The 23,354-nt window shown below is 44.6% G+C and overlaps 1 protein-coding gene across 6 annotated transcripts in view; it reads left to right on the plus strand.

Moving 5' to 3' along the window:
- Positions 1 to 23,354, plus strand: part of rxraa (retinoid X receptor, alpha a) — a 99,684-nt gene that overhangs the window by 69,609 nt on the left and 6,721 nt on the right. For 2 of the 6 annotated variants that reach the window (XM_035184255.2, XM_035184257.2), the window contains exons 4-9: positions 4,825 to 4,984; positions 7,561 to 7,740; positions 12,688 to 12,872; positions 18,938 to 19,067; positions 20,295 to 20,427; positions 22,620 to 22,711. In XM_035184255.2, the coding sequence (XP_035040146.1) occupies positions 4,825 to 4,984; positions 7,561 to 7,740; positions 12,688 to 12,872; positions 18,938 to 19,067; positions 20,295 to 20,427; positions 22,620 to 22,711 (880 nt within the window). The remainder of the gene's footprint in view (positions 1 to 4,824; positions 4,985 to 7,560; positions 7,741 to 12,687; positions 12,873 to 18,937; positions 19,068 to 20,294; positions 20,428 to 22,619; positions 22,712 to 23,354) is intronic. The other 4 variants (XM_035184256.2, XM_035184260.2, XM_035184259.2 and 1 more) reach the window with 3 other exon arrangements.

Here is a 23,354-nt window from a genome sequence, read left to right on the forward strand (position 1 = left end):
CGGTTGAGGGTTGTGATTGAGTTTGAGATCGTAAAAAAAAAAAAAGTAGAACGTTCTATTCCTGGCCGTGTTTCTTTGTGGAAGGAATTCTGTAAGGGTCGTTTTTTTTTTAAAAAGAATTCTGTGAGGATAACTTTCTCTGTGTTGAAAAGAAACAGAAAAAAGGAGAAGGTGCCCTTGAACTGGAAAGCAAGTGAAGCTCCACATGAGGCTTGTGCATTGAGGAGTGGTGCGCGAGGATTTGATGTCTCCGTTTGAAGTGTCTTTATGTGCAAAGTCTGTGCTCTGACTCGGTGAATCGAGCTAAGCCCGTCTTAAGCAGAGGCCTCCACTGTCTGCGCTCCTCTTCCCTTTTCTCCTCCGTTCACTCGGGGGACGGCTCCCTCGCTTTTCATTTCGCCGCCGTGCTGCTGTTGTCGTAGCATACTAATAGTTTACGGCACCTGCTCCGCTGCCGGCAACGACTCTTTCTATTAAAGTGAACCACGAGTGAGGAAGACGACGACAGGGAGCCGGGCCGACGCACAGCAACTTTGTATATCTCACTGTTGATTGTTGACAATAATCCAATATATGGGAATTTATTATGGTTTATTATCGTATTTGACGTATTGAATATGAATTTGTCTGTGATTTGATCCCTTTTTCAAGTGGTTATTGTTGTGCCTGAAGTGTCTGTAGTGCAGAAAAGACTGATCGATTAGTTGATTGACAGGAGATTAAAAGACTGCAATATTTTATAAATGATCCATCAGAGCACTTTTATAGTTCCAGCTTCTCAAAGCAAATTTAAGATGGCACCTTGAGTCTGGGAACCTGTGATGGCTCTTTTTTTTACCATCTTTTGAAAGTATGAATGGGAAAATAGGTTATAGGAAACATGGTTTATTGTCTTTACAAGTACACATAAATATTAATATATATTTGGACATTAATATCTATATATTTGCTATATTTGTAATGTTATCAGTTTTACTTCATATTCATTTTAGTATAGTTTTATTGTATTTATCCTGTTGCTGTACAAATAAAGCTCATTGTAATTATTATTAAAATTATATAAATCTAGTTATCTATTTAAAAGCCTATAATCAATGTTTTTATGAAGTTATTGAGCACTTTTGATTTATAACATAGAAATGTTTTTGTTCTTTGTACAACTTACCTGTTAGCATCTTGCTATCATCTCAAAATAGTAAAGGACAAGTTGGGGTTTCAACAAAAAAACGTTTTTAAATATATTAGCGGAGTTCACTACATTTTTTTGCGTGAAACATAAAATATTAAACTAATATATAGTTTATCTTTTACCAGTAGCCTTTCACAGAAAAAACTCAACAACCCTCCGCTCTGCAGGACCCGACTCTCCTCTGAGGAAACATTAATTCATCATCCGTACATGTTTGAATATTTCATCAATGTGCCCGAGCCAGCGGGTGGCACGGGACAAATAATCACATACATCAGCTCCGTGCAGAATCTGACACCCACGGGCAGAGAGAGACGACCCCCCCCCACCTGTGTACTGGATGTACTGATCCAATGTCCTCAGAAACATGTTGCGTCACACCTGCAACACTTGGAAAACACCGTTTTTTTTCAGCTGGAGCACTTCAGGAGCTGGTGTTGGTACATTGTTCTGCGGGGAATCTTTTGTGCTACATTTCCTTGATGTTAAATGTCCCTCGTTTGTTCCTCTCCCTCAAGTCTGTCAAAGTTTTGAAAGGGGGGGGAAGTCTCCTCCAAAGACAGAGACAGTAAGTAAGACAGAGGATCGTCGAGGGGTTTCCCAAGACGCCTGTACACACAGCTGGTCGTGCCACCCTGTGCAGGGTCACATGCGTGTGTGTGTTGAAGTGGTGGGCACATGTATTCTATTTCCAGAACCAGCCCTGAGCCCCTTTAATCCCCTTGCCTCCATGGGCATGGTCCGAAGAGAAAGAAAGGCCCCCCTCGGCCTGCCCACCCCACCGTTCTGGAGCAGTGTCTCTGAGATTGTGTTGCAGGTTTAACTGAAAATAGATTGTGAGAGGAAGAGACTTTTCTGTCAGAGGGTTTGATAGAGAGAATCTCAGGCGAGGAGACAGCTCTGTTAGCGCCGCGCTACAGGGGAAAGAGACTCAGACGTTTAACTGAGGTAAGGCCCCCGTGTTGTGTACATGTGCGTGTCAGTGTGTGTATGGGCGTGTGGGGGGGACACACTGAGATGTGGGTGTGTGCACATGCCGCCACATGATGCAGCTTTATTGGTCCCTTTGTGTCATCGAGACGCTTTTCTTAAAAATCAGCTTATTCCCGGGGAAAAAAAAGGCTTTTTCAGCACCGAGCGGTATTTTACCGACAAAAAAACTCACAATAATAAACATTCCTATTCTCCCGTGTGTCTGCTGTGAATTTAAATATTGCAAATTATACATTTTTGACAGTTTAAAACGCAGCAATATAAACTATGCTCCATCAATATTCTGCAGATTTCCTTCGTTAATAATGAAATTATGTGTAAAATACCACAAGAAAGGCTCTGCAGCATAATAACCCAGGAATAATCTCGTTATTTTTGATTTCCGGGAAGCTTAAGCCTCGTGTGTACGTTGCATTCAGTCTGTATTTGTGTAAACAGGGTGTGAAGAGCAGGCCAGGGGTTGGTGTTGGGTGTGAATTGAACATTTTCATGACGTGGACGGCTTTAACCTTTTCAACCCACGGTGCCCAGCAGTGGATTCATCTTTCAAATGCGGGCAAAACATTCAGGGTTCCCATGACAACAACACATACGTGATGCTGACTGCTGTGGACGTGTGTGTGTTTGAAATGATGCAGGAGACAGTTTCTATTTGATGCCACTCAATGGAAGCGTGACATGTCGTAGCTCCGGGGCGAAAATGAACGTGGCGTTGCTGACATTTGAAGTTTTTTCATGAGGAATCAAACGTGTAGACGACGAGATGCCAAAAGGTGAAACGATGTGCCGGGAGCCACAGAAGCTCAATGTGCACATTCTGTTATATCTACTGTATGTCAGACGCATGTGGTAATCCTCTGTGTTGTAGTATACAGTACAGTATGTAGGTTTACTGCACAGAAATACTTTAGTTTATGCAGTAAAGTGTAGATACTTGACGCAACCAGTCAGGCCGGGTTTGGACAAAAGTTTTGAAATGATGTTCAGGCTCGAGCCTACACACTCTAGTTGGTTTTGACTTTCGTGGGCCGATGCATTTGATTATTGGTGCGTGCACATTAATCGCTGCAGCAGTTAGAGCTGCAGGTGTGTATTGATCGCACCAGAGAGAAATGAGGATGAGAGATAAAACAAATATCTGTAGTTTGTTTTTTATTCATTTCAATTATTTCAGAAAACGGGGGAAAAAAATACACGTCACGCTTTCTCAGAGGAGAGTTTTTGATTTGATTAATGATCAATTAGGTTTTCCATCAATTGACCGATGGATTCTAAGATTAATCTTTGCAGGACTACTCCGTTATACAGGCAATTATGAAATAATCAATAGTTTTCGGACCCAGAATTAATGAGGGACTTTTCTCTCTCTATGCCTCCATCCATAGTTTGGGTTGTGCTGTGTACATCGTGTTTTGGAGAGGACATTGTTATCAGTGGTGTGTACAACTCCATGTTCTTCCATTGCACACAACTAATGCACTCAACGTAGTACGGCAAACAAGAGCTGAGGACGACAGGCTATGTTTGCCTCATCATTAGAAGAACAAAATGTCTTGACCGATCCCCGCAGACAGAGACAGGCCTCCTCTGTTATGGAAGAAGCTAAATTTAGAGCCAAAACGTGTTTGTGTGCTGTCTGACGTCTCGTGTGCAGTAACTTAATGAAAACACGTCTGGCTATATGAGTCCATGCGGCTGCTGTGCCAACTCTTTGCGCTCTGTTGTGGGTGAAGCGCTTTTCTCTTCTCTCTCTTCTCTTCTCCTCCTCCAGTCTAATGTAATGTTTTCATTGCCCCAGTCAAGCAGGGTTGTGCTTTTTTACTTTTTAATTTTTTTTTTGCTCAGATGGTGCTAATGGTTAGTTAGCTTCTGTGCCTTCTAGTGCATTTAGTGTTTTAGGATAAATTATATCCTGCCCCCTCCAACGTTAATGTCCTCTGGAAACAGCATGTAGCTAGTTAGAATAATTAGTCTCCCCTCGCTCTGTGCTCTTATCAAAAAGCTAGTGGAGGTCACGTTGAGATGAATTTTTATCTCTTTTCAGAGAGGCAGGAAGCAACGATCGAAGCAAGACTCAAGGCTGCAGTTGCACTGCTGCTAAAACAAATGCTGTATCTTCATTCCGCTGTACTGTTAAATTTTGCAGGGGAGTTGTGCTGGAGCTGAACATTTGGCAGCCAGCGGGGCTTGTTGAGAGCATGAATAAAAGAGTTCCTGGGGTGGAGTGGTGCAGGATCCTGCTGCGCCAGATTTAGATCTGAAACAGGGGGGAGCGGGAGGGAGGAGAGCGAGACAGAGGGAGCAATGAACGAGGGCAAAGAGAGCTGCTGCTAGGACCGCTGACCATCTGTATCCAGTATCACAAGTCATAACATCCTTCTCACTCGCTGTTTTTAACAAATTGTTCAGGACAATCTGCGTGAAACAACTCTTCTATGATTTAATATCCCCGAACCTTCTCTCCCTCCTCTGCAGTCCTGGCCCTCGTTCAACACTCAATGTCATCGGCAAACTATGCCGCATCAGATAAAGCTAAATGTGTCCCACCCGTGCGGCGGCGGCGTGTGTGGCGTCGCCTGTGTGGCCTTGTGTGGGCGAGCTGCTTTGTGACCTGTCGGGCGTGTGTGTGTTTGTGTGTGTTGATGTTCCAGCTGAACTCGCCGATGCACTCGATCAGCAGCACGGAGGACATCAAGCCGCCGCTGGGTCTCAACGGTGTGATGAAGGTGCCCGCTCAGCCCTCCAGCACGGCCCTGTCGCTCACCAAACACATCTGCGCCATCTGTGGTGACCGCTCCTCAGGTGAGTGACAACCGACTGGGATGAACACACGCACTGCACGACCACGTGTGCTGTACGCAGAGGAACTATTGTTATATCAGCTAGTTCTCTATATTAAAATGATGAATTATTGATTTATTGACAAACTCTGAACAGAAAGTCCAGAGAACTTTTTGTATAATTCAAGGGAAGAAGCATCTGAAATTAAATGTTAACGCTCCGTTGTGCTTGCTCACTCTTGAAATTGTTAAGTTTCTCTTTACAGTGTGAGGCTGAGCTCTTGCAACATGATAGTTTGCCTTGAGATAATATATGTTGTGTTTTGACGCTGTACAAATAACATTGAATTGAATGTGGTGTAAAAATAAATTCCCCAGCAGCAGGGATTACACAAGACTCCGTCATCGCCTGTTGAAAAGAAAACGGGACTGACCAGACAATTGCTCAATCCAGTGTCTCTGACCACACGGAGAAACCTCCTGAGAAGATCCAAAGATGAACTCTGGTCAGGGGACGGCCCCGTGCACCGCTCTGGCACAAACTCCAGACTGCAGCCGCACGCAGTGGGAGATCTTCCTGGAAGGACGGCAGTCGGTGGAGTTCTTCACAGATCTGGGCTGAATGGCAGGGAGACGAGACAAATATTAGCACAGCAGCGCAAGGGCACATGAAAAAAATGTGAAATCATGAGGCAAAAGATTGTAGGGTCTGATGAAACCAAACCTCAATTCCACTTCGACTGAAATAGAGAAGCTCTGTGTCTTAGGGGGAAACCAGGCCCCGTCCATCACTCATCTCATTGCACCCCGACTGTGAAACATGGCGACGCCTGCACCACTGTGGTGCGGGGGGGCGTTTTCTTTCTTGCAGCTGGAGCCGCTCGGAGAGAAAGACGACTGAAGGCAGATTTGGAAATCAAACTGTGGTTACACTACAACAATGTTAGTGTGATAGCTGCCCCTGGTGAGCCCGCGGACAGGGAAACAAAAGATGCATTCAGGATTTATCTTGATACCTGATGGTAATATTACTTGTGCATCGAGCACAAGTTTTCCTGCAAGCCCCAAACTCCAGGAAACTGGTGTAATCACCGGGAGCGAACACACGAAAGATGCAAAACTGCAATGCAAAGACGTAGAAGATGTCAACAAGATTCAAGAGCTTTTGGCGTTAAGGGCAGACGCCTGTGTCGATGCGCTCTAAACAAAGATTGATTGCTGCAGCTGAAGTCATACGTCGTGTTTTGCCTCATGCGGCTCTACCCAGGCTCCACCTCTCGACTGGACGCCCTGAAGATTTTCCAGTTTATGTAACTCTGACATTTTCCTACTGCGTTCTTAATATGTAAAAGAAGAACTCCCAATCGAGGGGACACGGTAGTGGAAATAATCATCCATGCAATGTCCCGCAGAATCCCATTACATTACATACTTTCATTTTTTGTTGATATCGCTGCACAGGTCTGAAAATGTCCCTGTTTTAGATTCAAATCGAGATCCTCCTTTCTAGTTTCAAGGGAATATTCCACTGCACAAGTTCTCACTTGTTAGCTCGGACAGAAAATATCAGTATTGGTGTTATCTTGTGGACCTATTTTGACCTTTCACACAGCACATGCTCCCTCCGGGGCTCTTTTAATCACGGATAATCATTCGGTAAAGGAGCTAGCTAAACCACCGTAACCACAAAAACATCTAACCCATGTTCTCGGCTGCTGTTAGCCTAGAGCTAATGATTCAAACGGTCCCCTCTGCAGAATCGCCCGGCTTCGCACGGCTAACAAATAACTCTGTGTTTGACTGTTTTACGGAAATAACCATGAAACGATCTCCGCCCCCGGGATGAAGCTGGATGTGTAATTCATTGGACACTTTTAGTGTCGTCCTGCGTCATCGGTCCGACGTGAACCCACGGGGGGAAAATCCAAACAATGTTTTTTTTCGCAGGTCATGCTTCATTTGACTGTGTCCAGAGACTTTATTTGTCGCAAGAGGCAACAAAGAGTCACTTTACGAGGGAATACAAATGGACTTCATCCGTCACAGATAACAAGCGAGAGCTGTTATGGACGACAGAACCGTAACACAACATCATGGGCCGCCCTGCAGCTTATTGTCAGAAGAAGACCCCTCTTTTCTCCCCAGCCACCTCAGCGTACCCCCCCCCCCCAGTACGCATCGTGCTCTCTTTAACAGGTCGTTGATCATAACTGCTCTGTAGCTAGCTTAGCTTAGAAGCTATTCCTGCATGATACAGTTCCTTGGAATGGGGAGACTGGTGCCGCTTCCATTCCCACTCCTCACCCCGAACGTCTGCTCTTGCTCTAAGTAACTTTCAGGTTCAATCTCCTGTGATTTTAAGAGTGATGCTGAATTGTAGAACAATTAAAAAGACTTAGTTAACTCCGTTTAATCGTTTAACTCCAATATTCAGCGAGGAACTTTTTAGAATATGAAGAATTCACAACAGAGTTTGGTTTGTTTGTTACGACGACAGTTCTCCTGGTTCAAGAAGCAGGGGATCATGGGTAATATCCACCATTGAGTTGTTTCCCTCACTGTTACACCACTAACCATTGCCTCCGTGTCTCCCCTCAGGTAAACACTACGGGGTTTACAGCTGCGAGGGCTGCAAAGGTTTTTTCAAAAGGACGGTGCGCAAAGATCTGACCTACACCTGCCGCGACAGCAAGGACTGTGTCATCGACAAACGCCAGAGGAACCGCTGTCAGTACTGTCGCTACCAGAAGTGTTTAGCGATGGGCATGAAGAGAGAAGGTACAGCACATACCGTTGAGGATAAAGTCCGACTTACCCATTCCCTCGATGCTGTACTAATCCACATAATCACACATTAACATACAGATCGATTTATGGCAGTATTGCGGTGCATGTGATGAATGTATTTGATGTATTTGCTGCCGGAAACACACCTGAACACCTGCATAATATTTGGTAATGAAGTTGGAGTAGGAAGCGTATTACCGGTGGGAGCCATTCACAGCCAGTTAAATCACGTAATCTCATTCCCCTTTAAAAGAAGCGCACTTTCCTTCATGCTACACCGACAAGAGCGTGCAGATTGACTCCACTTGTCACTGCAAGTCATTTATTTTCACAACACTTCAGAGACGAGAGTGTGCACAGTCTATAGAAACAATATACAACGCAGAATTTTAAAAGAAATGTTGCGCTTCCTTTAGTTTGCAAACCCACCACTTTGCCTTTTCATAAAATCAAATTTAGTTTGATTTAAACCCTGCACGTGCTAAAGAGTTACCAAAGACGACCGGGGATACGACTCTAACGTTAGATTAAGTTTCCTTTTATTTGCCTCTTACGAGTAAATCAGCTTGTTTCCTGCCTCTATTAAATTTTACAGAAGCACTTGCAGCTGTGATACTGCTCTACGTCCTGCTGTGCATTGGAAGCCATAGCCAATTTTTTCTTCTTCAAGCACTTCTTTTTGGGGGGGGAATAATGCATTCAGCTGTTGCAACCCCGAGGAATCCGGCATTAAGTGGATGTGGAAGCGGAGTGAGGGTTTGTGAGAACAGGCCGTTCCTGGGGGAGCTCGCTGATGTAGACTGGAGGAATAAAAAAAAAAAAACACAACGACGGATCTGTGCGAACTTCTGCTTCTGTCTGCCTCGTCTGAATGTCACCACTCGTGCACTTAATGATGAGCACAAACCCAAAGCGTCGTGCAGAACAAGCGCCCCAGTTATCCAGCTCCGTCTCGTCTTTCTCTCCAGCACAAAGTTTTCCGTGGAACTCAAGGCACACAATTTGATCAAAGCACTCAAATGGGATAACGTCTTATAATTACACAGCCAAATGAACATGTGCACCGCATTCCTCAAATTACAGACTACGGATGGAATGCATACTACTGTGTCCTTTTTGAAATGGATGCAGTGATTCAATCAGCCACACGATGAAGCCACAGACAGAGAGCGCAGTTGTAGTTGGAGGACAGACGGTTAATCAAAGCGTCCCTTTAAAATCATATATTTAGTCTGAGTGTACGTTTGGTAAATGGATTAAATGTGAATTGAAAGAGGCAACGACATCTCTTTCAATTCACATTTAATCAGGTAGGACACCTAATTGATTTGCCTCAGACTAGTGAAGTGTTTTAAAATGTTTTTTTAATTCTGTGAGTGAGTTTTAAAACACACATTTCGCTCAGAAGCAAAAAAAACAAATATTTAAACTGAAAAGAAACTAATGAGACATTTATTGTGGTAATTATCGATTTCAGCTGATATCACTATAAGACCTTCATTTGCTCATTAATTAAGTCACTGATTGTAAACCTTTATATCCTTGAATTTCCTTGAACCAAACTAATCATTATTAGTCCATCAGATGCACATGTGAATTTAAATTCCGGGTCTTACTCCTCTGTTAAGGACACTTAGTCTCAAATGTCAAAGGTTGACCAAGCTCTTCGTTTTCCGCCTGTGATTGGAGCGTTGTCAGGGAATGGGTGTGGTCAGGAGAGCCAAAATCTCAGACTTCCTTAAGACCAGAGTTGCTCTGCTCCACTGGATCATGACTAACTCTTCCCCGAATACTAAGGAGGTAAAGTAGAATTAAAAGAAACTGCACATGAAGACCTTATATCCATTTATCTGGACGGGAGCTTAACAACGTTTCCACGCAGACGTTCTCTTTTAATGGATCGCCTGATTGACTGCATCCTCACGGAGAGAGATGGGCTCTTAATTACAGGCCGCGTTGAGCTCGCACTTGTTTGATGCCGCACTTATCCATCTCCAGACTTTTTTTTTTTAGAGCGATGCTAAGTTGTAAATATTGGGTTTGCAAATACCCTCTGTATGTTCGGGGGGAAGATTACCGAGGGGTTGTTTTGTCAGGGGAAAAAGAAAACAGTCAGCGAGGTGTGAATTTTAACACTCCATGAAGGTGTGAGAAATATTAGCACTCTCAGCAGGGCTGTTAAGCACTCCTTCGCACATTGGATAAATCAATCACTGCCTCTCGCCATTACGCTCAATACAGCTACACAATGCGGATACATTAGTGTATAGATACTGGTACAGTCCAGCCAGCGGAGGTTACAGTTGTTAACCAGGTGTGTGTGTGTGTGTGTATGTGTGTGTGCAGGTGTGTGTGTAGTAGTAGACGTAACCTGACTGTTCAAAGTCGTGTGAACAAGAAGAATCTGTGTTATTTGGACAAATACATTTCAGGGGAGGGGGGTAGCGATTCTATCCGCGGCCCCGTTTATCTTGACCTTCACTTGGCCTCCTCCTCTCCCGTCCGTCTTGCCTTTTATTTATATCATTGTTTGGGCTCTTTACTCCTTTCAAGGATATTATCATTTACTGCCTCTCGCCTCACTCACAGTGCTGCCTAAGCCTCCTCCCGCACCCCGAGGGCTGTGGTTAGAGAACAAGGCAGCAGTAGCCCAAAAGGCTAAGCGAATTCACAGAAAAACAGGATTAAATGAATTTATGCTCTCCCAGTCAGGAGAGGAAAGGAGGAGGAGGGGAGGAGGAGGGGGGGAGGAAATAAAGCTAACATAATTTCAGCCCTCCTCACCTCTCCCTGACTCCAACACAAGTATTCTACCCTTGGGCTGACCTCCACCACCAGACAGCAGTTCCTCCAAAGTGGGGCCCCTTTCCTTTTCCCTCGTCTAACAACCCCTGCTCTGCTCCCCCCCCCCACCCCCAACATGACCACGGCCTCTCTGATTCAGGACTTGGCAAAGGAGCCAGAGTAGGGGAACCATAAGAAGAGAGATCATCCTGCAGACCCAGATTGTGTTGTATGTGTGAGGGCGGTTCTCCTGTGGCGAATGTGAGCTTCCGCGCTGACACTGAATTTACACAAACAGCTTTATTAACGCGTTGTGTTGAAAACTTGCAAAAAGCCACAATAGTTATTATTATTCTTTTTTTTTACTGCGGTATATTGAATTATGTAAATTACAGCCTTTTGAAAACGCACGCATCTTTTCCATCCTGACTTGAGGTTTTTCCCGCCTTAGCCACAGTGAGTCTCAGTGTCTGTGCAGCACCGAAAACCATTTCCTGTTTCTCCTCGCCAAACCAATCAGGTGACAAAAGCAACACAGCTTTCCCTCAATTGGTTTTTATACAACACATGGAGAAAAAAAAGATTTTTAACAAAACAAAGTCTTCATTCATTTGCGCTGAGGCTGTTTTATTTTTTGCCGTCGGAACCAGCAACAGCGGTAGTGAGAGGAATTGTGTTTTTGGGGGTTTTTTTCTGTCCCACAGTCCCATTCCTGTGATTGTGTTATGGCTCAAACGTTTACGTGGACTCATCATGAGCTGATGGAATTTTTTGTGGTAAGAAAGGTCAAGGTCGCTGTAAACTCACGTCCATCATATCCCGACGAAATATATCAGAAAGTCCTGCAGGGAATTTTATGCAAGTGTATGAAGTGATTGGAATTTGGTGGTCAAAGGTCAAATGTTAAGGTCATGTGAACTTTTTGTCCATGAATAAATAATGAATACTCTATTTATTAATACATTTTGCATTGTTTAATATCTAAAATGATTAAATGTTCAAACGGCCTAAGTTCAACCTCATTGCGACAGCACACTTACTATCCTTCATTAAATTCCTTTGACGTCCACGCTGAAGCCTGAGGCCAGTTTCCAGGATTCTAGAATCCTCTTCCTCGGCAGAGACTTACGAGGCGGTGATTTCAGTTAAAAGATGTTCTGGTGATCACACGCGGCGTCGTGAAGCAGCGACAACCCGTTCGTCACTTCTGTGACTGTAAATGATTTGTGTCTAAAAGGGAGGAGGCTACATGAAAAACATGTTTCTTTGATAAGGTACCAATAGAAGTCCTTGAACATTTCCACGCTGCTGTGTTGTGTTGTGCATAATGTAGGTCTAAGGTCCTAGATATCTTCTGTCTGCATTGTCGAAGCAATTATTGATGATTGAACCCTCCTGGATATGTTTACTGGCATAATACACACAGGGTCATGCACTATTCACTGCCTCGCCAAGACACACTGACTGAACCAGCCACTCATGCATGCAGGCAAATACACAGTCAAGCATCTCACATACATTGTGTATATGTGTGTGTGTGAGAACATAGAAACAAGGGTCAATATGTATTTGTCGATGTTTACCAGAGTTTGGACAATCTGCAAGAATTCAAGCACTTAAAGGGAAGATTCAGTTCTGCAGGAGATTACATCTCTATTGCAAAACAATAATCCAGCTAATCAAGTCATTTCATCTCATATTTATCAAGCACGCTGTTTGTTTTTTTTTCTCCGGGGGAGAAGAGATAATCTTATCATGGTGGTTTCCAGGGCAGTTAATTGTAAAAAAAATAAACAGAGAAGTGACTGGAATCATTTCACCACATTGGCTCATCGGCATATTCTCAACTTTTTACAAAAAACAATTCAAAATTACTTTATCAAATCAAGATGTTGCTGCTCGTTGCAGTGGATTATTTGTCTTTTGATTATTTCTCAACATAAAACATTTTAGAATTACTTTATTTGCGCTGTGTGTTTTTTCAGAAGCAAAGACATTAATTAACCAAATAAATGAATTCAACGAGAAGCTCACTTCACGATCCAAACCGCCCTTCTTGCAATCCTGAATCTCTCTTTTGAAAACAAGTGCTCTGAAACACATCGACAGTGTAAATAAAACAAAACAGAAAACAGCAGTAGTGACCGGAACCAGTTTTGTTACATGCAGCCGTTCAGGAGGAGCGCCAGCGAGCCAAGGAGAGGAGTGAGAACGAGGTGGAGTCGACCACCTGCGCCAACGAGGACATGCCCGTGGAGAAGATCCTGGAGGCCGAGCAGGCGGTGGAGCCCAAGACGGAGACCTACATCGAGACCAACCTCGGTGCGCCGTCTAACTCGGTGAGTCGGCAGTTTTATACATTATTTAGCAAACACTCGCACGGTAGACGTGCAGGAGCTGGTGGTGGGTGGGGGGGGAGTCATTAGTCTCATGGTTACTCCTGTGTTGCAAATGGAAACTATTCATTTTCACAGATTATTACCATGACCTCTTAAATGCTGATTTAGAGTTTTATTGGAATTTAACAGGACAGACTGTTACAGATTAATCGGTGTAAGAGTGAGAAGTGTAAGTTCATGTTTAGTTCACCAGGAAACTGCAGAGAGTCAGAGGACGTCAGGTGAGTCAGCGTGACCCAGGATGCATCTGGGTTCCCATTACTAAAAGACTGTGGTCTCATGCGTCCCAGTTTGTACCAGGTCTGAACTGGTTCACTGGGGTAATGTGGACAGATGCAATTAAGTTTGATAACTTACATGTGACAACTAGCATTAAATTGTACATAATACTATGATGCATAGTATTAAACAGCATAGTTTTGTTATGATGTAAAACGTTTGCCAGTGGCTGTCAGTGAAACTTTAACTGCGTCCAAAGCTCCTGCCAGTAAAAACTTACCGACGAGAAAACTAAATGTTTTGCTCATGCTTTGATTCTTTTGGTTTCCCAAAATTGTTCCTGGAGTTGACTTACTATCGTCCACAATTTACTTTAGTTTTTTTTTTTTTCAGCTGCAAGCAGTTCCTGCACAGTATCTCATTTCTGCGTTGAACTGTTGAGCCCACGGAGAGTTGTTCTTGGCCCTTGCTCGTGATTCAAGAAGACCTGAATTCCTCTATTCTCTCTATCATTAATATTATTAGTAGTTTTATAGAGCTTTCTATGCCGTCATTGACATATAATGCATAAGGTCAAGTATGCTTACTTGAGTCATTTTTCAATAGAAGAATGTTCTTTAAACAGTAAACTTTTTTACGACTTCTCTTTGTTGTGTATTCACAAGCTGACACCCTGCTGCCTGCGTGTAGAGCCGGTGATGAACATCAGATATTCGCTCTGTTTTGTCCCCTCTCTTCTGGTCCCTTTGGAGGCGGCTGCCTCTGGTCTCCAGCGCCGGTTTACCTGTTCACCTCGTATTGGCTCCTTCTCTCAGCGGCGCGTTCCCTCATCTGTCCCCTCAGTATCATCTGGGCACTGTGGGCTGTCTTTGACACAGAGGAGACTAAGACCGATGAATAATGCAACAGGCAGACTATTCCTGAAAGCATCCCGCAAAGCCTCGGCTTTCTCAGTAATTCTGCTGGAACATGAGAAACAGAGGAACTGTGCATCGGGCCTACCGAAAGCAGAGGGGGTGGGGAGTTACAGAGGGTGAGACTGAAGGAGGGAGAGAAAGAGGGGGAGGGCTTCTTCTGGGATTCATCTGCTTCAGGGGAGGGAAATGTCCTGTGAAGTAAAGGTAGAAATGTGAAGGCTGTTATGTGAGTAAATGGGAGCTATATTCGGGGGCCAGATGGAAATGTAGGAGATGAGCGTTGACATTAGGTGGAGGGAGTGGGGGCAGCCGGCAGCTCAGACACACTAATGCACTGAGTGTGTTTGAGCTCAGCCACAGTGGGTCCCTCGATGCCCACTGTCTGCCCGACACCAAGAACAGGAGGTTTTCTGAAGGAATACAGACGAGATGGAAACACCACACTCGTCTGTAGAGAGCTTTAAGGCTGATCAACATTAAGTGGAATCAATCCCAATCAATCTTATTGGCTTTAATGTGCTTTGATCAATGCAAGAGTATAGAACCCTGTCTGAACTCTCGACTGTTCTCAATAATTGTAAAGCAGAAAGGCTTTGGAGCGACTAGAGCTCTTCCGGAGTGACTTGGTAAGAAAGCCCTCGGTCAGGGAGATTACCAAAAACCCAACTCACTCGACCGGAGCTCCGAAAGTCGTCTGTAGCAGCGGGACAATCTTCCAAGAAGTTGATTGTCTCAACCGCCCCTGCTGTGGCTTTGGGACAACTCTCTTAACCGTCCTTGAGTTGCCCATTCGAAGCCCAGACCTGAAGTTGGCAGTTCGCAGACAGACGGACACTTCCCGTCCAAACTGACAGAGCTTGAGAGGATCGGCCTGAAAGATTTGGGATAAACTGTCCCAGCAGGTGTGCAAAGCTTGTGGAGACTTATCCACGGAGACGTCGGGCTATGATTGCTGCCAGAAGATTCTGTTGCAAAGTCTTCAGTACTTTTGTAAAATGAGATTTTGAAGTTTTGAATTTTGATAAGCAAAAACCTATAAAGACCTGATTTATCTTTGTTGTAATGGGTTACTGAGCGATGATTGATTTGCAGCGCTGGCAGGTGGGTAGAGGAGGCGGTATAATGCATCATGGAGGCAGATTGTCTGCCAGCAGCAGAGTTACAGTGACAAGGACGACAGCGGCTATTCCAAGTCTGAGGGAAAGTGGGGAAAAATAAACTAGAATGACACCGAGGAGAGCTCACACCTCAGTCTCCTCGCGAAACCACGTTTAAATTCACTAGATCTGGATCTTTATTTGGATCTGCACCAAACTGCGAGAAATCAATCTTGCAAATGTTAAAGAAAGCATTGGTTCTTCCCTGACACATACTGCATCCTTTCACCAGGTTTTGTGCTAATCTATCCGGTAGCTTGTGCAAAATCCTAAATATCGAACTAGTGAATATGTAACCTCCGTCGCAGAGGTAAACTCTTAGCCAGGGCAGATGCAAATAAGAGTGAGCAAGGATATGTATTTTATTTGATTTTACCTATAATTTGATTGACCTGGTGCTTGAACAGAAGTGGAGCCTGGGCTGTAGCCTGACCTGACCGCGAGGGCTTCTCCTCTCCCTGCATCCTCCCCCTCTGCGAGGTCTCCATTGAGAGGCGCTGCCCCGTGCTGTAATTAATCACAGGGCCCAGGCCATCAGTGTACAACATGAATAGGCCACCGCCACTGTCTAATGACTGGGGTCTGGCCAAGCTGAATAAAGTGTGTTTATCTCATGGTGACCTAGAACAGGAGTTAAACAGGCGTTAGTAATGTGCCTTCAATCAGACGAGGAGAGCTCTTCTCTTAAGGAGTGTGGGGGGGGGGAAGGATGCTATCACTCACTGATCCCGAGGGGGGGTTACTTTACTTTGAATTGTTTGTATTTTTATTTCTGGAAGGCTCATTTACCCTCCGTGCATTCATTTGTATAAAGGTTTCAGTTTCTTACATTTTGTGGAAGCACAACGAGGGAACGTCGCTGTTACTTAGATGATAATTAGCTGATGATTCATCCCCATGACAACGTACGAGGCTGGTTTCTTTTCTCAGTCTAAAAAAAAAAGTGGGGCACTTGAGTAACTCATTTCCATGCTCACGAGTTCCCAATTTTCCCTCCGTTGTCACGCTAGTATAGTCTGGTTCGAGCAGAATAATGAAAAATTGAAAGGCAAATTTTTTCGGCTCCCTTCCCCCCCACCTCCTCCTCAAGTGATGAAAATTTCATAGGACAGTATGCAAGCCTGGCGTTCCTCTAAGTTGGGATGATCGACCACATCGGTGCAGTGGGCTTTAAACCCCGTGATTGGCTGGGAGTGACGACAGCAGTTGTTTGCGTCTGGCATCCAGTAACTTTAAAAATATCTCCTCTTACATTTGCGCGGTCTCGTTTCTGTCCGAGCGCGTTTGCGTCACATCTCCAGTCCCGCAAGCAAAGAGTAAAAGAAGAAGCCCCTTCCAGCGGATCTGTGGGAAATTCCCAGGTGGACTCTTGTCCGTTCATACATGGAGGTTAATGTGGTTTCATCACAGGTCACGTCGGGCTCCTCCTCCACTGTGGCTCGGGCGACATGCTAAATGCTGCTCTGTAACACGAACACTAAGTACAGTAATGCGATGCCGGAAGGATTGTTGCAGGAAAGTGTAAGCTCCTCTCCCCTGTCATCTCTGCAGACAGAGGCAAAGAAAACCAGGTCAGTGTAAACACGGCTAAGATAGTCATACAACATTCATGAGGCTTGTCGTGTTTAACGAGAACCCTGGGACTTGTATTCTTATGAGGAGGGGTGACTCGGCCGTGGCGCACGTTGAAGCCCCCTTTTGTTTTCCTTTGTTTTGGCTCGGGTTGCCCTTTTGCAATGATTTAGCGGAGTCTGTTTATGTGTGTTTTTTTTTTTTTGAGAGAGAGGAAGCACGGCTCACGAAAACTGTCGCGTTAGGCTGCGCCGTCCACGTCTCCCACGGAGATCAGATGCTGAAATATTCATAAGATGCCTGTTTTCTTTCTTCCCCCGAAGAAAGAGAAAAAGAGAGAGAGAGACTACTTTCAGTTTTCAAAAACAGTGTAGGCTTTGTGTCTGGCTGAAGTTTTTTTTTTCATATTTCAGCTGCATAACTGTGATACTCTGCAGTCAGCGTGAGGTTCAAACCGCGGGGAGGAGGAGGACGTGGAGGGGAGGATGGGAGAGTCTCTGGCCCGCACGTTTTAAAAAAGGAAGAGTGTGAGTGGAGGGATGTTTTTCCCTTCATCTTGAACTGATCTCCTCCCGAGAGCTGCAGTTGATGTCGGGATCCTCCGAGCTTTTAGCATCGATCGGTGGGATTTGGACGAAAAAGGGGGAAGTTGGGGAGAAGTTGCTGACTGTTTTTTTGTCAAAGTCTTCGAGTTCACACAGGGATACTTGCAATTTAAGGATGTTTACTTGATTTGAAATTATGCACAGACGCATGTGCTGAAAGCCTTTGTTTACTGACAAACATGTCAGGGGGTATGCACTCCTGGGAGGATGGTAAATTACTGGATTGTCAGTGTTGTTTAAGATGTCCTTCCCCTCCTTGCACAGAGGGATTTACATTGCACTGAGCCCCGTCAGACTGTATGTGTGGTGCATTAGTATTCCAGTTGGTAAACTCCCCGTGGGTTAAAAAATACTGTTCCCCAATCTGATGCATCGGGACAGTTAAGGACAGACAGTCCTTGTGTTTGAACTGGCGCTGGAGCTGGTGCTGCACACACAAATCATTATCTATACAGGAACAGTTCTGATATTCCGCAGTGGAGCTCATATTTAGGACACTTGGCTCATACTTCTTTTATTTTTGGAAGATTCTGTAAACCTGACCTGCAAATGATGCCTTACATTTAAGTTGAAGTTTCTTTCTTCAAGACTAAATATTTAAAAGCTATAATTCAGCACAACTAGACTAACATCACAGATGGAAATGGTAATAAAAGTTCTCAGAAAACATGTTTTGGACCCTAATTACCAAAATATCGGATGTCTCCATATCCCCGTGGCTGTAACATCCATCCTCAGCCGTTCTTCCAGCTTTTATGCTCTTGCTTCCTCGAGGCGTCTGTTTCCTAAGTACGTCTAATGAAGGGAAATCGATAAAGGAAGCGTTTCTAAATTCACCTGATGTTTTTCTTTTACGGGGGAATTAGTCAGTGTTGCTATTTTTGGTTCTGAATTGACAAACGATCATTAATCAGAATCCAGTGAAATTCTCTCACACACAGAACTTCTGACCTTTTATAGCAAACATTAAACATACAGCCATGTATTTATATGAATTCTCGATGGAGAACTAGTTCTCTTTAGTTGAATTGAGTCTCTGGAGAATGACCACACAACCATTATTTTAAGAGTAAACATTAATAATCATTATACACAATCATTTGCAGATTTTTTTACGAAGCCTGGTCTGGTGATTGTCTCATTTAAACAGCGAGCGCAGTTTTGAAGTGTCAGTAGATCGTCTCCAGCTCCACTCGCTGATTTGTGCGACGGCTAAACGGTCCCAGAAGAACTTTCACTGAGTGAAAGTTGTTTTTTCACCGGCCGCTCTCTGCAGGTATTTCCTCCACGAGCTGGGACGGACTCACAGTTTGTTTTGTCTTCCCACTCGCTCCTCTTCAGACATTATTCACACACGCTCATGTTAGCATGAGTTGTAAAAAGGAGGGGGGGGGTGATGGTGTTCGGTTGCTCAACATGACACCTCTGCCAAGAGCGACAAAATAAAAAAACAAAGGTTCCCATTCATTTCCAATGCGTTACCTGGATCTCTAACTTCCACATCGGTGTCTGCTCGTCTCTCTGCTTCCCCACAGCCCAACGATCCGGTGACGAATATCTGTCAAGCGGCTGATAAACAACTCTTCACCCTGGTGGAGTGGGCCAAGAGGATCCCGCACTTCTCCGAGCTGCCGCTGGACGACCAGGTCATCCTCCTACGAGCAGGTCCGTCAAGAAAGACTTAAATAAGTTCTAACACAATGATGATGATCTTTTAAGAATGAGAGATATGAAGATTTTTTCAAAAAATTGGATTAAAACACCTAGTTTCCCTTCAAATATTGTAAAAATAAATACAAACTCATCTGGACAACATTGATTGTTCTTTTTGTTTTAGTTATATGATCATGCACATCAGAATAAAAAGCATTTTAGCCGATAAATTAAATGTTCTACGAGAAAACAAACAGCTTCTCCGTCTGTATCCGGGTAGAAGACTCGAAGCCAAGCGGAGACCGATTTGGTGAATAACTCTCTCGGTCACGTGAGACGAGCGTCAGACCCACCAAGGTCAGAGCGGCTCATCGTGCGTTTCCGCCGTTTGTGGAAAAGCAAGTTAAACCGCTCAGGATCACAGACGCAAGCAATGTAAAGCAGCGAGTGAATCATCCGTCACCTCTGGTACATTCACCCACATCACACGCAGGGAAAGGTCTTCTGGGTTCTCCCAACACATTGAACCTTGTTGTCTGCCTGTCGCCCCAAATTACACCATTATATTCTAAATCCACCTCTGGGAGAAAAAAAAAAAAAAGATGATATTACACACCCATCCCTGAATACAACCCCCCTGCCATCATTTCTTATCTTTGGCACATACACTGATGGAGAGACTTCAGCAAAGCAGAGAGAGAGAGAGACGTTATTCCGAGGAGCTCGTCTCTTCCTCGGCTCTCAGGTTTTTCTATAAATAACCGCTTTAGTTCTGCTGTATCACAGATAAAAGCATCGCGGCTCCTCTCATACCCAACTCAACTCAGGGGAGAGGAGGCAAGTGTTGCCAGGCAGAACAGTTAAAGGAGCCCTGTCACTCAAAAGGCGGCGCCTTGTGTCTCCGGTGCTCGCTGTGTCAGGCCCCTGCTTTGGCACGTCAAGCCCGCTGTCTTCATTGCGATGGCAGCCGCAGTTCATCCCTTTTACACGCCTGTCCCTCAGAAAGCATGACTCGAATGTCTCAGTAATATCCCGATGCCCGCGCGCTTGAGAGAGCTGCACGCTTTCTTTACCGCGCAGCCTAATTGATTCGTCGAAATTCCCCCACCCTTTGTTGTCACTTTCATTTTGCCTGAATGCTGTGTGAACTTCTGTACTGGGATTTGCTTCTCTTTCCCTTCTTTTGCTGTTCCTCATGCTTTTTCCTCGATCCCTCTCCTCCCCGTCTCTCTCCCTCAGGTTGGAATGAGCTCCTCATTGCATCATTCTCGCACCGTTCGATAGCGGTGAAAGACGGGATCCTGTTGGCGACCGGGCTGCACGTGCACCGCAACAGCGCCCATAGTGCCGGAGTGGGCGCCATCTTCGACAGGTCATTATTACCATATATGTCACATTCCGTCACTTGGAAGTAACCGTGAATGCAAATGCAAACTGTGGGGGCGCCGCTGTCTAAAGGCTCATTTATCCTCAGCATTAAATGGACACCTCATTTCGTATGTGTGCACGTCTTACGGGTACGGACGGAACAGACAAGTGGAGCAGTGCCGTCCTAGATTGTGACGGCAGCGTAGCCAATAGTTCAACCACAGGACAAGAGGAATACGTTTCAACAGGGGCGGAGCTTTTTGTGAGTTGCTAGGAAACAACCAGCGTCTATGATGATGCTACTTTGCTCGGATCACAGGGACAAACAGCTGCTTTTGGCTCTTTCTTGAGAGGAAGGTTCTTCCCCCGTCGACATTTTTGTTGTCGTTAGAAACTCTCAACTTAAAATCATTTATAAGACGGTTTTGTACGTAAATGCAGCATAAATGAGCCTTAAAGTGTATCTATTGACTTTATCATTATTAATGTCTTATTACTGATCAATAAAGGATTAAAAATTGTATGTATTTTACAAGTGGTGATTAAAGGTTTCTGCTGATGTCAATAAATCATCAAGCTTTTGGTCATGAAGGTTTTTATCAGTCAGCGAAACAAGGGGGCGCTGATAAGTTACAATTACAGATGTTCCAATACTTACACCAGTGGCACAAATAACGGGGATACAGCTGAAAATCTGTGAATTCGTAAAACTATGAACCTTCATCTTGTCCCCAGAAATCACTTCTATAGCATTAATCACTTCCATACAGGGTTAGAAGCATGTAACTGTCAAAACATGTTTTTAAATGCGCTGGTATCAGATCAGTGTGGATCGATGCCAGAACCGGTATCAGAACATCTCCAGTTACAATATCAAAACCTTTAGTGTAGAGTGGTTTAATTTCTACTGCTTGTGACCTTTAGCTTTCACTGAAATATTACGCCTCGACTGAAACGAAGGGCAAAGCAGCAAAGGAACTATCGATCGCCTCCCTCGTATTAAATATGTACAGATGTGTGCATCAGGGGTCGCACACAGAAACAAAGAAACGTGCACACGAGTCCGTCACAGCGATGGGAGGTGCGTTCAGGAACCACGCCGGTGACAACTCCGGGCAGGAAGCTCTCTGACACACTGAAATCTCACTTGCGTCTGAAATACACAGTTTGGGAAAGTTATAAAAAGACACGAGCAAACTGAGAGACTTGGCAGTAACAGGTGCCGTCATCACATCCTCGCCCGCCGCAGCCTATCTCTGCGTATCTGCCTCTTCTTCTTCTCCTCCTCTTCCTCTCCCGCTCCTCTCGTCACCAGCGCTCGCTCGTTGGCGTTCGCCGCCTCCAGGACATGTTCCGTCTCTGCGTTAACTGTGGCGAGCATTAAGATACAGAGGACCGATAATGTTCTTTTATCTACTCCCCTCTCTCTTCGCCATACAAATGAAGAGCCTGATTAGCTTAAACACTTGAGTCTTCTCTTTTCCTCTTTCTCTCTCTCTCTCTCTCTCTCTCTCTCTCTTTCTTTTTTCCAGGCCTGTTGTTCTTCCTCGGAGCCAAATTGAATTAGAATGAGCAACGGGCCACAATTGACTTTACTATCTGAGAGAGGGGGGGGGGAGAGGAAGAGGGGAAATACAGAGCGCCGGGGAGAGGGTGTGACCGAGTCAAAGAGGGGTGAGGAGTTCGAGCGCCGACACTCCCCCCCCCACCCCAGTGATGTCACACGCAGACAGTGGGAGTACTGGTGTTCGATTACAGCGTGTGTTTACTCTGCGGCTTTCCCCTTTATGAAAACCATGTACTAAATATAATTACTTTGCAGCCTTGTAAACTTTTCCACTGATCTAACTGTGCCTATGTGGGCTGGGAGTACACGCGCGTGTGTGTGTGTGTGCGTGTGTGTGTGTGTGCGTGCGTGTGTTATTTGTCTTTAAATAGATCTGAGCTGGATCGCAGTTAAAACACATTTTTAATGTCTCCGTCTAGATCTGGATAAAGAAATGTACCAATTAGACGCAAATGGTTTCCTGTGATCTTAACTTTTCTGGCGCTTGTTTGGTTCTGTGATATAACATGAAAACAGGCCGGTAGCCAGTAAAGGATTAAAAACACACACTTGGAAGTATTTTCTTCTGTCTAACTCCAAATGAGCTGAATCTCTGAGTGTTGTTGTGTTTTCTCCCGTCTTCTGTGCAGAGTGCTCACAGAGCTGGTGTCTAAGATGAGGGACATGCAGATGGATAAGACAGAACTGGGGTGCCTTCGAGCTATAGTCCTTTTCAATCCAGGTAACTATCACTGAACAGTATGTGTGCTTTCATTCGCTGTGGTGTTAAAAGGCTGTGTGTACACCACAGATCTGTGTTTTATTCTTTAAAGCACAAGAATCAGCAGGTAAACACCAAACAACACAAGGTCTTTGTGAGCTGTAGCTCAGTTATAATGAGGTAAAAACAGATGATATTACTAAGAATAGAATATGATTAAGCCTAAAGTGATCCTCAACACAAGCTCTGGATATATATGGAGAATCAAACCCTCTCCTCCCAGAATGCTTGAAGTAGGACTTTAAGAAAGTGTTGCTTCCTCTTGTGACGCAGCTTGAGTTTGTTTAAAAAAATCGAATCACAGGAGGAGAAAGAAAGAACCTGAAACATCTGTAGAAAGTTTGCAGATCACGTCTGAAGCCTCATCCACGTCCTCCCTGCAGCAACATGTGGACCTTTGTTAAATAAAGGCCTCGTCCACTTTTCAAAGATCTCAGGAGCCGGACGGTGGAGGATCTCCTCAGGTTTTGGATCGTGGTGACTCAGCTTGACCTCATTAGTGTAACATGAGAAGTGGGACCTGGAGTTTGACTTGTACTTTGTTTTCTTTGAGCCTAAATTTGGATTTGTTTTGAGGAGCTGACACTTGTTTGTGGAAACCGAC

The sequence above is a fragment of the Hippoglossus stenolepis genome, chromosome 18 (genome assembly GCF_022539355.2).
Source record: "Hippoglossus stenolepis isolate QCI-W04-F060 chromosome 18, HSTE1.2, whole genome shotgun sequence".
In the NCBI taxonomy this organism is placed as follows: domain Eukaryota; kingdom Metazoa; phylum Chordata; class Actinopteri; order Pleuronectiformes; family Pleuronectidae; genus Hippoglossus; species Hippoglossus stenolepis.